The following is a 14,272-nucleotide window of genomic DNA, read 5'->3' on the forward strand; positions in this document are numbered from 1 at the left end:
CCCTCCTCCTTCAAGTTGATTGGACTTCAAATTCATTAAAAACTATCTTGTCCAAAAACTTTAACCTGAAGAGGGACAGAAGGACAAATGGAGAATGGACAGACCAACAAACCGACTGAAAAGATATAATGCCTTTAAGTGGGGCTTTAAAACCAGAAAAATTCCAGTTTTTAATAGTTTACTCAAAATATGAATTTGTCAACATAACAATAATTTGTTACTTTTAGAAATAGTTTGTAATAGTTTGATCATTCAATTTGACATGTTGTAATTTTCTCAAGTACAACTCAGCAGACTATGTTTAATATTAACCAACCATTCATAATCATATGCTGTACATTGACAGAGAGACTTTGGTTTGAGTCGCTTAAATTCAGGTCCATAGTAACATATTGCATTTGGTTTTCTTCTTTGGTACTCTATTGTCTCACCTAAAATACAGTTCCTGTTATTTGCCTGGAAATACATTAACAGTTACTTTAAGAAATACTTTGCAACACAATATATCATATTCACCCCAATAAATGCTATAAAAACTGATTTGTTTATGTTTAGGTGTGAGCTAAGGCTTTGTTTTGAAGGCCCTACTTTGACCTATAATTGTTTACTTTTACAAATTAGGACTTGGATGGAAAAAGCTTGATACAGCTCTGAATTTGGATTGTGATCAAATTTTTGACATAATATAGGTTAATTACACAAAACAAATGTCAAGATCTTACAAATCTATTGCACAATATTGTGCGATTAAATATTTCTTCTTCAAACTTTTCAAAAATTTGAAATTTGGAAAATTTGGAAAAAAATTAATTGAAAACTACCAACCCCCCTTTTTTTGGCAACTAGTCCAAAACCTGACATTTCTTTATACATTATTTCCAAGTAGTTTAAGGGAGGTAAATACGAACATAGCCAACATTGTATGTTAAATGTTTTTGAATTACCTCCCTTACACTGCTTTTAAATTGTCTTAATTGTCCATTGACCAGAAAAACCTAGTTTTCCCCCTTTTTTTGCCCCTAATTCCAAAACATTTTGAGCCATAACCCCCCAAAGTCAGTACTAACTATCCCTTCATGGTATGGAAACTTGTGGTATAATTTCAGAGCAATTCATATACTTAAAGTTATTGTTTGAAAACTACAAAAAGGCTTATTTTGGGCCCCCTTTTTGGCCCCCAATTCCTAAACTATTAGGACCATAACCCCTAAAATCAATACTAACTATGCCTTCATGGTATGGAAACTTGTGGTATATTTTAAGAGAGATTCATACACCTAAACACAAGTTATTGTTTGAAAACTACAAAAATGGTTATTTTGGGCCCCCTTTTTCCAAATTCCAAAACTGTTGGGACCATAACCCCCAAAATCAATCCCAACCTTCCTTTAGTAGTAATGAACCTTCTGGTAAAAATTTATAAAGATCCATTTACTAATACTTAAGTTATTGTCTGGAAACTAAATGCGTCTTCGGAGAACACAGACAACGACATGAAAGCATTATACGACGCAAATTTTTTTTTGGGGTCGTATAAAAATTACTAGCTTGCTGGAAATCTCACATTTTGCTAATGATTTTTCTTATAATTGGTGCATCTTTATAGCATGTTAATTTTAACTAATGATGATGAAATATAAGATAGATAAAATAAGGCCTACAGGATTTAATTGATCTTTTGTTAATGAAATTGGTTACTGTACCTTATTTACAGGTATCCAAGAAATGTAATCATCATCTTCACATATATTTGTTAAAATAGACGAGAAATTCAGTTTGACCATCTGTCTTCCTGATTTGTCACTTAGCCTTCCAAAAACACTGCAAATATAAACAAAATCTTATCTAGATATAGACAATAAATGATGAATGTGTCTATGAGACACAGATGAAGCCCCCACTTGCATATAAAGTTATAAAGATACATAACTCAAGAACTGTGAAGGTGACACTACCCAAATTTGTACTTAACCTGAGTTTTGTGGTAATAAGTATTGTGTATAAGTTTCATAAGATATGGTTGAATCAAAAATAAGTTAGAGAATGGAAACAATAAGTTTAGCAATTTTTCCATTTGTAAATGGGCATAGCTCTAGAAGCTATAGTGATGCCACAAAAATCTTAACTTGAACCAGATTTTGTGGTTATAAGCATTGTGCATAGGTTCATTTGTAAAAGAATATAACTCATGAACTGTAAAAGTAACACAACTCAAATGTGTACTTGATCTGGGTTCTGTGATAATAAGCATTGTCTATAAGTTTTGTAATATTTGGTTGAGAGATCAGAAATCAATTTTAGGACCTACAGATGGACAAGGGTAAAACTTATAGCACCCTTAAATATATCCATGTTTCGATTCAATGTTGGTTACATAAGGGGAAAATAAAATGATTATCAGTTTTGAATGAACAAACCTTTAAACCTACCTAACAATGAGAGTAGATATTCCAGGTTCAGTAAGAACACCATCCACATACATCATTTCTGTAGAGAACTGATGTAATTGCCATGTAGCTCCATCATCACATGAAAAGCTAAAATACAAATATCAAAATGATTTTACATCCAAAAATATACAGCTGAGCTTACTGATTTAATGATTCAACAATAAACATTATTTTTTATAATTATGCAAAGATAAGTATAGAAAAATAAAGTTTATCAAAAAGTAAACTTCAGTTTGTTTTGTTTATGTTGTCTTATATTATTTTCTTTTATTTATTTGATCTATCTATAACTCCCTACTTTTAATTTTTAAGCTTTGTACTTCAGTTACTAATTTCTGTATATAAAATATCCTAATGATGCCTGTCCGGCAGGTAAAACATGTCAACCAAGTTCAATAAAATTGCAGTCTCTTTAGAGTGTTGGTCTTATATATTGGTAATACAAGACAGTGTAAAAACTGTAATCCATAACATTATAATAACCACACAGTTAAAAATTACCATGTAATCTATAACATTATAATAACTACACAGTTAAAAATTACCATGTAATCCATAACATTATAATAACCACACAGTTAAAAATGACCATGTAATCTATAACATTATAATAACTACACAGTTAAAAATTACCATGTAATCCATAACATTATAATAACCACACAGTTAAAAATTACCATGTAATCCATAACATTATAATAACCACACAGTTAAAAATTACCAGTAACTCACTGAACTACATTGGTTACTTTAGTTCTGTTCTGTTCTATTGCAATTATGGCTCCTCCCTGGTCTAATATATTTATTTTATACAAACCATCAAACGGAGTCTGAAATAACAAGGCATTTATCAGTATTGATGATACAATCATGTCTAGAATAACTGCAGCAGATGATATCTTCTTATATACACATATCAGTTATCTAATAGAAATCAGTTTTTTTGGGAATTACTTGATAAAATAATTGTTGTAAAATAATAAGATTGGAATTCAACGCTTTCAAAAATATACATCTCTCATTCCTTTGTGGCCTGTTTTGTTTTGAAATTAACATACCAGTAGCCCTTTCATAAAAAAATCTCAAGTGTAAAATTAATCTTACTATAAAAATATTATAGTTCAATTGTTAAGGAATGTTTTCAACTTAAAGGGAAACTTCACCAAAAAATTAAAAATTGATATAATGTCCATTCTGTATAAAAATGCTCAAATTCATAATTATTAAAGTGTTATTCTGCTAGATAAGAGATCACCATCGATTTTAAATTTAGAGTATCAATTCTCTGCGTGCGGCCATTTTGACATCTCCTCCGATTAGAAACCATGATATGTCTATAAACCACAAAGGACCAAAACGTTGTGAGACGAGGACTATTTTAATAAGGATATTCCCGATTATTTATAAATTTTGTTCATGTTTTTCACACCTGAAAAGAATATTTGTTTGTATCTTTTTATTCCATTTTAAGAAGATCCTTGAATTTCCTGTAAAATTTTTAAACACCTTTTTTTTTTCAAATAGCTGTAGCATTTATGCGTTGTGAGATTTAAATATTTTGATGAGAACATTAATTCTTGAATACGTAAATAAAGATCATTTTGGATGGACCAAATTATATAATTGTAATTTGAAATGATCTGTTTCAAATATTCAAGGTTACCGATTCTAATTTAAAATAGTACAATTTTTAGTTCATACTCTCGTGTTAAGAAGGCTATTATTATTTATAAATTTATTCAATTAAATTAATTCAGCATTTCATTGTTAAAAAAGTAACCAGCAGTCATAATTCATTTAAAAGTGAGCTTACGTAAAATATAACCAGATGCTCCGCAGGGCACAGCTTTATACGACCGCAGAGGTTGAACCCTGAACAGTTGGGGCAAGTATGGACACAACATTCAAGCTGGATTCAGCTCTAAATTTGGATTGTGATTAAATAGTTGACACAGCATAGGTTTCTGACACAGAATGAATGTGGTCTAATGAACTTAAAATATTTTTTTGCCATTGAGCAATTCACTATGCTGTTGAATATTAATCCTCTCAAAAAAATGTTTGAAGAAATTTCTTTTTATTTATGAATTATGAAATGAGAAAAATTTAATACTCATCCCCCCCCCCCCCCCCCCCCGCCTTTTTTTTCACATCCCCCTTTCCCAAAACTGATCTCAATTCAAATTTCTAATGGAGTTTGCAACAATAACTACCCATTTAAATACATCATAAAATATTAAAATGTAAAATAAAGTGCTTGTTATCACTGAATGGTAAAGATTGTTTTAATTTATCAGTTGGTAGTAAAAGTGAATATACATTGTATATATATTGTATAAAACAATGATTTAAGTTGATTCAACTACTATTCTGGACAAAGAAAGATAACTCTAATTGAAAATTTCTTGCTATTGCACAATATTGTGCAATTAGATATTTCTTGCTATTGCGCAATACTGTGCAATTGAAAATATTTGCTATTGCACAATACTGTGCAATTGAAAATATTTGATATTGCACAATACTGTGCAATTGAAGATTTCTTGCTATTGTGCAATACTGTGCAATTGAAAAATTTCTTGCTATTGCACAATACTGTGCAATAGCAGATTTCTTGCTATTGCTGAATACTGTGCAATTGAAAATATCTTGCTATTGTACAATAATTTTGGATCCTGATTTGAACCAATTTGAAAACGGGACCAAAAATTAAGAATCTACATACACAGTTAGATTTGGCATATCAAAGAACCCCAATTATTCAATTTTTGATGAAATTAATTTTGGACCCCGATTTGGACCAACTTGAAAACTGGCCCCATTATCAAAAATCTAAGTACATTTTCAGATTCAGCATATCAAAGAACCCCAAGGATTCAATTTTTTTTTTAAATCAAACTAAGTTTGATTTTGGACCCTTTGGACCTTAATGTAGACTAATTTGAAAACGGGACCAAAAATTAAGAATCTACATACACAGTTAGATTCGGCATATCAAAGAACCCCAATTATTCAATTTTTGATGAAATCAAACAAAGTTCAATTTTGGACCCTTTGGGCCCCTTATTCCTTAACTGTTGGGACCAAAACTCCCAAAATCAAATCCAACCTTCCTTTTATGGTCATAAACCTTGTGTATAAATTTCATAGATTTCTATTTATTTATACTAAAGTTATGGTGCGAAAACCAAGAATAATGCTTATTTGGGCCCCTTTTTGGCCCCTAATTCCTAAACTGTTGGGACCTCAACTCCCAAAATCAATCCCAACCTTCCTTCTGTGGTCATAAACCTTGTGTTAAAATTTCATAGATTTCTATTCACTTTTACTAAAGTTAGAGTGCGAAAACTAAAAGTATTCGGATGACGACGCCAGCTTCATTACAAATATATGACCAAAAAATTTTCAATTTTTGCGGTCGTATAAAAATATACAACAGTTTTTCAGTTTTTGTGCGACCTTATTACTCCCTAAAATTAATTTTAATTCTCTTTTACATTTTCAGTGTCTAAAACTCCTGTTTATCATTCATACAAAATGTTGTTTACACCTGGAACGGTGAACAGTGACGGCTAAAATTCACTGAATGAAGATCAAAAGATTTGATTAACAGAATGCTAATCATTTAATTACCTTGAGTTTAACAACGCATTCAACATTCACTAACCCCATAGAAAATGTCAATGGAATTCCACTTGAATATCAGTTGATTCCACTGGAATTCTACGGGATTCCAGTGACTCATTGGAATTCCACTGGTAAATCATATAAAACAAAGGAATTTGATTGGTGATTCCACTGGAATGACATTGGAAAATTTTACCACTGTAATTCCACTGGAATAATGACATTGGAAAATTTTACCAGTTATTCCACTGGAATACATTGTTCTTTGATTTAAATATATACATGCATTTATATCAATTTTCATGATATTAAAATACCTTGGAAAACCAAGTGTACATAAAAAAAGCTCATGAGTAGTTTGATAATTTAGTGATGAAAAACCATGAACATAAACTTGAGTGCACTTCAAAAGATTGTTTTCAAAAATTAAAGCAGGGTTGTGTGATTTGTCATTAATTAAGATACTGCATTATTTTTGGTAAAAAAAAGCTATTATCAGTACAATTCATTTGTACCTAGTCCAAATATTAAATTATGAAGTCTTGAAAGGCTACTTAATTGTTGCAAAAACAAACAATAAAATTGCCATTCTGTTGAAAAAAGTTTTCAAATGCAACACCCTAATTTGTTTCTTATACATTGAAAGGAGAAGGTCCGGTAAGGACCGATTTTGGCCTCAAATTTCATGTTCATCTGACGAAAGATTTTGACCACTTTTTAAACACTTAAGTGTCTATTTTATTTGAATCAATCAGTTTATGTGAAAGATTTTAACTGATTAAGTCATAAAAAACGCACCGATTCAAGCTGAAATACGAAAAATCTACCAAATATGCCTAAAAATGTCATTTTTCAGATAGTTTTTGTCAAAAATGAAAGTGGCCGCATCCGTGTTCATCCTCAACCTTTATATATGTTATGTATTATCATAAAATACAACTTACATTTCAATATTAAGGATGAACACGATTGGGCCACTTTCGTTTTACACGAAAACCGTCTAAAATTTAACAAAAATGCTAGAATTGTGAAGATTTCAGTAATTTAGCATGACTTAATGGTTCAAGTACCCGATATATGTGCATTGTATTGTCAAAATCAGCCCAAATTTATGTAGCAGAAGCATTTTACTGTCCAATGAATAACTTAAGGTTTACATTTTAACAATTTTGTAAAACTGCTATATTTTGGGGCCAAAAAGGGGTCTTACTGGACCTACTCCTTTCTCGATCTAAATATAGTTCTCCCACCATACCGGCAAAATCAAGAAGACCCAGCAGATTTGCATTTAAATCCTTTAAATCGGATACTGGACGGTATTTTTGTATTTAAATAATTAAAATCATTAAAATAATTAAATTTCAACCTCATAAAACGGGCCTTGTCATCTGAGGTCACTGATCATACTCCATTACTGTTCACCTGTCAATTTAGTTTCAGTACATTCTTTCATTGTGTTATGACAGATTGTAACAATTACACTTATCGCAGCACTCTTACGTACAGGTAATCATGAAACAGTATCCTGAGTATTAAACATAATATGGGACAGTAGAACATTTTAACTACTGTGAAAAAAAGTACTTTATTTGTGGGTATCAAATTTCGTGGTTTGAGAAAAATTTACATGTTCGTGGGTTTTTAAATTCATGGATTTTAGTTTCTAAAAAAAATTAATTGAAAAATTAAAGCCTTTTAAAAAAAAAAACGAAGGTTACAAATAGCCTGAATTGAAGGAAATTGCAATGTAAACATTGACTAGTGTAAATCGAAGTGACAACACTAATTAACCCAAGATAAAGTGATCTACAGATTTAAGACCATCAAATGTGTTAATTAGGCCATAAACATGTCACCTAAAGAAAACAGTAACATAAACAAATGCTATAAACATATCTTGAATTGTCAAATAATTCTTATCAAAATCAAGCCAAGTATGAAATTATTATTTCCCATATGTAGGAGAACTATGAGGATATAAAGTGAACACTTTATCATACAAGCATATCAATACTGGAAATCTGACTTTCATCGATCAAAAATGTTTTTTATGAGAATTAAAAGATCAAAAGTTGTACAGTTCAGGTTATTAAATATTAAATGGGTATACTCCTGCATGCAGTTGTAGTTCTGTGACTGCTATTAAAGTATTCTCAGATTTGGCGTTGTTCAATACATTCTCTAGATCATATCAGAAGTCAAACCTATATGGGGATCTTTCCATGTCTTGATTTTGACAATGGTTGTTTTATTTCGTTGGACACTTAAACTTGTGGATAAAGTCATCCACGAAAACCACAAAAATTAGTACCCCACGAAAAAAGTACTTTCACAGTAATTATTTGTCATTAATGTATGGTATTTTTATTTTTTATTCCTGCAAAATAAAAAAAATGAATAAAATGAAATAGAAGTTGTAGCTGTATTTTACGATATTTATTATTTACAAAACTAAATTTCACAAAGGAAGACTATATTCTGATTAAGGTAAAATACATTTTCAAATATTCTCAAACACCCATATTAAAGGGAACTAACTCTTGGTGATTTCAAATTTCAACAACTCCCGCAAATCGGCAGTTTTTCGTGGTCCAACAAGCGCCCAATTTGGGGAGTTTCACTGAAATACCGTTACGGGGACAAATCAACTTCGGGCCGATATTAGATGGGGCGAGATTGACACCTTGACGTAAATGCACTTACAAAAAATATAATTACACTGGATAATCAAAATGGAGAATCCAAACGCAGATGTTTACAGATAAGTATTTGATTTAACAATTACATTTAATGATTATAAAATACAATTTGTTGAGGCTCTATAAAACATCTAGGATTTTAATCTGAGCAAAACATTAGAAAGTTTTGGCAAACAATAAATTAATGAATATATAATATTGATGTCACCTTCATAACATTAAAATCTGACATGTAAATGGTATGATAATCTGATTTGTAGAAATTAAATAGTAAATTAACTTAGTGAAAATTATAAGTCGCCAGTTTTATCTTCAAGGGATAAAAAGGGGAGTACTTAATTTGAGTTTAGGCTTTCAATGAATGTAAGATATATAATATATATGCATAATGCTGTTTCTATTGAATGTATTGCTTCATAGAAACATTACCGCTTGAACAATTGATTCTTTGTGGATATTTTTGTACTTTTAGGGGATTAAATATGAGCTGCCAGCAATTATATGAAACAGATTTTATGCAGACTCCATTTTAGTAAATTTATTCTGCAATTCTATAGTAGTTGGAAGTACAGAGACAGCAAGTTTTAACATTACAGAAAGGAAGAGAAGTTTATATCTGACGCATAATATTTATATTAGTTAATCAGTTTGTGGGTGAGGTTTAAGCTGGCCATAGTCACTGTTTTTATTCTACTTATACAAACCATGCAGGCCGTTTTTCTGTTCATGGATAGGATGTTAAGAATGTTATTTATTTAAATATATTTAAATATGATCATATCAATCATATGATCAAAGCACTATATTTTGTGTTTCTCAGAAGTAGTGATACGGCCACCAATGGGTCTTATATGTCAGAGTAGCAATTCCACTGGAACGGCACTGTTATTCCACTGGAGTTGCAGCAAAATACCACTGGAATTACATTTGCATTCCACTGGAATACCAGTGAAATAACGCTGGAATTTCCCCTGTAATTCCAGTGGAAAGCCAATGTACATGTAGTTCCAGTGGAGTTCCAGCCAAATTATTCCACTGAAAATCACTGGAATTCCAGTGGAAATTACAATGGAATATCAGTGGTATTCCAGTGCAATTCCACTGATCTTTTTCTCTAAGGAAGTGTCACATAACAATACACATTGTATTTCCACATTGCAAGCTTGAAATGCTTGCTGGACTGAAGCAAAAAAGTAAGAATACAAACATGTATTTTAATTCACTATCGATCATGTCAGTTTCGTATGTTTGTGTAAAGTATTTGACAGGGAAAAAAATCATAAAAATATTCTATTGTATGATTTACTTTTACTACTAAAATTTGTATCAAAAATTGTTAAAACATAAATCCTACAATCTAAATTTAAAAGTTGCATGGCTATCACCTTTTTTTAGTTGGTTAATAGCTACACCAACATTCATTGATGGGCTTTAAATCGCGTTATTAGATGTTTAATGAACAAGACTTAAATGAGATAAATTCCACTCCTGGCATGCAAAAAAACTTAAACTACGTCACATAAGTCAGGAAGTTTGAATAAATAAAATTAATAATCCCAATTTTCTTCTTTATTTGTTTTCATAATACAAATAGTAAGCAAATACATGTTCTCGGATACCATCTCCCATATAAAAAAAATCACATCATGAAAAAATGAACCCGTTATGGTTCCTCTCCTAGCTTCAAAATGTATCCAAAATCAAAGATGTGGAACATATTCTATCATAATCATTTGGCAATTAATGCAATTAGGGTCTCTTCCATGCCGGTTTTGAACATAAAAAAACTAAATATTAAATAAAGAACTCTACTAATGCTCAGGTTGGTTGTCATATTGTGCAACACAGTTAATAATATGGGAAAAACATAGAACTTCTTATGTCATACAAAACACTGTCAAACATCCAAACATACTATCCACACTGATTTGTGTCCACACTTGTTTTCATATCAAAATAAAACTTGGTAAATATGTTTTTATAAGATGATAAGTCAAAAATCGTGAATTTTCCCTTTAAGACAAATTTTACACTCAAGATAGTTTGTGAAACTGGCTACAGTTTGACAATAAAAGATATTATAATGAAACTTGTGGATTTTAAAAGACATTTAAATGATTCGTTAGATAGCTCTACAAGTAATAATTACTTTGTTCCAGCTGAATCCTCCATCTCTACTGATAAAGACATGAGCATCTTCTGTAACTTTTTCTCCAATGTATCCATGAGCAATAATAAGTCCTGGTGCAGCATTTTCTGACACTATGTCAGGGATACCAAATATCAAATTGCTGTACCGCATGTGCAAATGTAAATGGCAATTCTACAAAACATTTGGAAAGAAAACTACATTTCTAATAAACCATCAGTCATACCCTAGACATGCTTTATATGTCTCATTGGCACTCACACCACATCTTCCTATATCGATTTAACTACTGTTCTTATTATTAGTCTATTTTTCCAAAGACTGATTGAAACATTCCAGACTGTAACAACCTTTCATTTTAGTTATAGATTATCGTTGATCACCTCAACGAGATTGATTTTCTGGCTTGAGCGGGAAGGCGAAAGCAAGAAAGGCAATTAAGTTGAGATGACCAATGTTAATCTGTTTATCGCTTTTTTACCTATGAAGATGTTGTCAATTTCATTAGCAACGCCACATGACTCCTTAGTTTCTAGTGATAATTTTCCATCTCAAGCGAATGGCATGATATGAAAATTTATCACACAAAAAATCAAAGAAAAAATGCACAAAATAGCGATAATATATTTTATTTGTGATAACTCCTTATAAAACTCCTAGGAAAAGCAATGACTAATCTAACTGAAAAATAAGTAAGTGGTATATATATATATATATATATACTAGAACACACCCGTGTATCGAGGGTCCGTGACTGAAATATAGTATATAACTATGCGTAGGCCTTAATTTAGTATTGGTATTGTCATGCCGATTATAAGATACACAGTTTTCTCTGCTTTCAAATCTTTCTGTTTGAACCCGTTTGACCTGGAACTTATCAATTATTGGTAATATTAATTATTTGAAAGCAAAAGTTCCTGGAATGGAGTATTTTTTAATCAAAAGCATTGTCCTATAAAGTTGACTTCTTTAATTCGCTGTTTTACGTCATGCCCGCTAACAAATTGAAAACTGTACCTATACGCCTTATTTCAAGTCCAGATTTTTAGTGTTCGTATTGTTATCTTAGAAAGTCTTACTGATTAAAATACTACAATAGGGAACAGTTTTACAATGATTGAATTTAGTAGTGTCAAACCTGTGATAAATACTACAATAGGGAACAATTTGACAATGATTGAATTTAGTAGTGTCAACCCTGTGATTATGACCTGTGTATATAGCAAAATCATATACACCGTTTGGTGGTGCGCCTGTCAGATGCGGAACGTACAGATAAGGTAATAGGTAACAGGTGAATATACTATTGGTATCAGTATCGGATTCGACCCTGAACTTGTTAATTATTGGCAATATTAATTATGTGGAAAACAAAAGGGTCTGGAGTGGTGTAATTTTAATCTATATTATCTATATATAAAGTTGAATTCTTTGATTTGTCGTTTTTACCCGATGACGGCTGACAAATTGGACCTCGTTATTTTAGTATTATAGATATATCATATAAGTACGTCTGAGTCAGTGACAACTCTACAACAGATTTATCCATCGGATCACCAGCAGTGATGATGGTACATGGCTGTGTACATTATGTATATACAACTGGTCTAAACATCAACCCAACAATGTTAGATCAGTAAATTTGCTTTCGCAAATTTTTTGTTCTTCCCTTGCCGGCCGGGATTCGAACCCGTGCTACTGAGATATAGTGACACCAAATCGCCTTCACTGTAGCCGTCCCGCTAGACCACACAACCACCTGGGCTTCATAAAAATGAAACTTTCAGTGGCCGTGTGTTACCTTTCCACGTCAGTTTTAATCTAGCGTGGTACTACAGTACATGATATATAAGGCATGCAAAACATTTGCGAAAGCAAATTTACAGATCTAACATTGTTGGGTTGATGTTCAGACGAGTTGTATATATATATATATATATCAATATACAATTGTACTTTGTATGAGGTCAATACAAGTATATAATGACCCGAAAGACATATATTGACTGAAGACGAAGTCCGAGGTCGATATACATCTCAGGGTTGATATATCCTGTATTGACCTCATACAAAGGCTATAATTGTTATATTAATATTTTCCATCCATATTTGTATAAAAATGGTCAGTTTTATTATACCTAATTTGTATTTGAAGATTTTTTTCTTCAAATAATTGATCATATAAAATATACACTTTTTAAAAACTTTTAACAATATCATGAAATTCATTAGATGACATCACAAGATATATAGGTTTTTAGATATTCTAGAAATAACCATGCAATATGCGTTTTGCTATCCGCTGTATTCTACCTACCTTTAAAATTATAAACATATGCTATCCCTGAACGAATCAAACAAGTCAAAATATATGAATTAATAATATTAGTTATTACAACTAGTCAATTTTTTTAAATGCTCATATTTGTCTTTATTTCTATGGACAAACAATGTAAAATTGAGATCCTATTCATTGCTGTTTTTTTTTTTTAGATCCATCTTCCAGTAAACTATCAAGTCTGGTTTATTATTTTTCATTATCAATCTGATAAATAAAATAACTCATGCTACCCAGAAACCTATTGAATTACTCTGTTTGCTTGATAAACATACCATGCTGTTTTAGAAACAGGAGAAAACTTCCAAATTTTTAGAAAGTTTTTTTTTTAATGAGATATGGCTTCCTTGTCTTTCCCCTCCCCTCACCAAATCTATCATTCAAGAATACATTATACAAGTATGTAACTTACTAATTGATCTTCACAAGAGAGTTTTAAGTCTTCTGGCACTGCAATCAAAGACCAAGATCCTCCTTTATCAAAGGAAATAAAGGTTTTCTCCACAACTTTACCATTAGATAGATTTACATATTGGTTGGTGATGTAGGTTCCTTGCACACCTTTCACCTATTATGAAGATAAATTGAAAACATACTATTTTTTTTTTTTACATATTTAGAATTTAAAATTCATCAGAGGTTAAAAATTTGCAATATTTAATGGAAATACAGGAACAATTGAAATGGTCATACCCGGTCAATGAAAGGTCCTCCATAAGAAATTCAATGGTCAATGGTTGAAGCATTTGTGTTAATAGTTGTAGGTTCTTGACTTTTGTAATTAAAAAATTAAAAGTCCTTCCTAGAAAAGACAGGTTCGAGAACTCAGACTCACACTATTTTGAATCCTATTTTGCTCATAAGTTGTTTTAAACCCTAAACTGGCTAAAGACAAACCAACCATTCAGAATTTTTTCAAGACACTGGCAGTTTTCCAGCTAGTATTTCAAAAGGGCAGGCTGCCAATCCTGAAAAAGGGCATTTAACACGTGATATGATAATATGA

The 14,272-nt window shown here is 31.2% G+C and overlaps 1 protein-coding gene across 2 annotated transcripts in view; it reads right to left on the minus strand.

Annotated features, from left to right (window-relative positions):
• LOC143072497 (VPS10 domain-containing receptor SorCS3-like) overlaps positions 1 to 14,272 on the minus strand; it is a 137,828-nt gene that overhangs the window by 66,458 nt on the left and 57,098 nt on the right. For both annotated transcript variants that reach the window (XM_076247439.1, XM_076247441.1), the window contains 6 exons: positions 13,679 to 13,834; positions 10,926 to 11,099; positions 3,183 to 3,280; positions 2,430 to 2,537; positions 1,704 to 1,821; positions 317 to 456 (listed from right to left, as the gene is read on the minus strand). In XM_076247439.1, coding sequence (XP_076103554.1) covers positions 317 to 456; positions 1,704 to 1,821; positions 2,430 to 2,537; positions 3,183 to 3,280; positions 10,926 to 11,099; positions 13,679 to 13,834 — 794 coding nt within the window. The remainder of the gene's footprint in view (positions 1 to 316; positions 457 to 1,703; positions 1,822 to 2,429; positions 2,538 to 3,182; positions 3,281 to 10,925; positions 11,100 to 13,678; positions 13,835 to 14,272) is intronic.

Source organism: Mytilus galloprovincialis, chromosome 4 (assembly GCF_965363235.1).
Source record: "Mytilus galloprovincialis chromosome 4, xbMytGall1.hap1.1, whole genome shotgun sequence".
NCBI classification, from domain to species: Eukaryota; Metazoa; Mollusca; class Bivalvia; order Mytilida; family Mytilidae; genus Mytilus; species Mytilus galloprovincialis.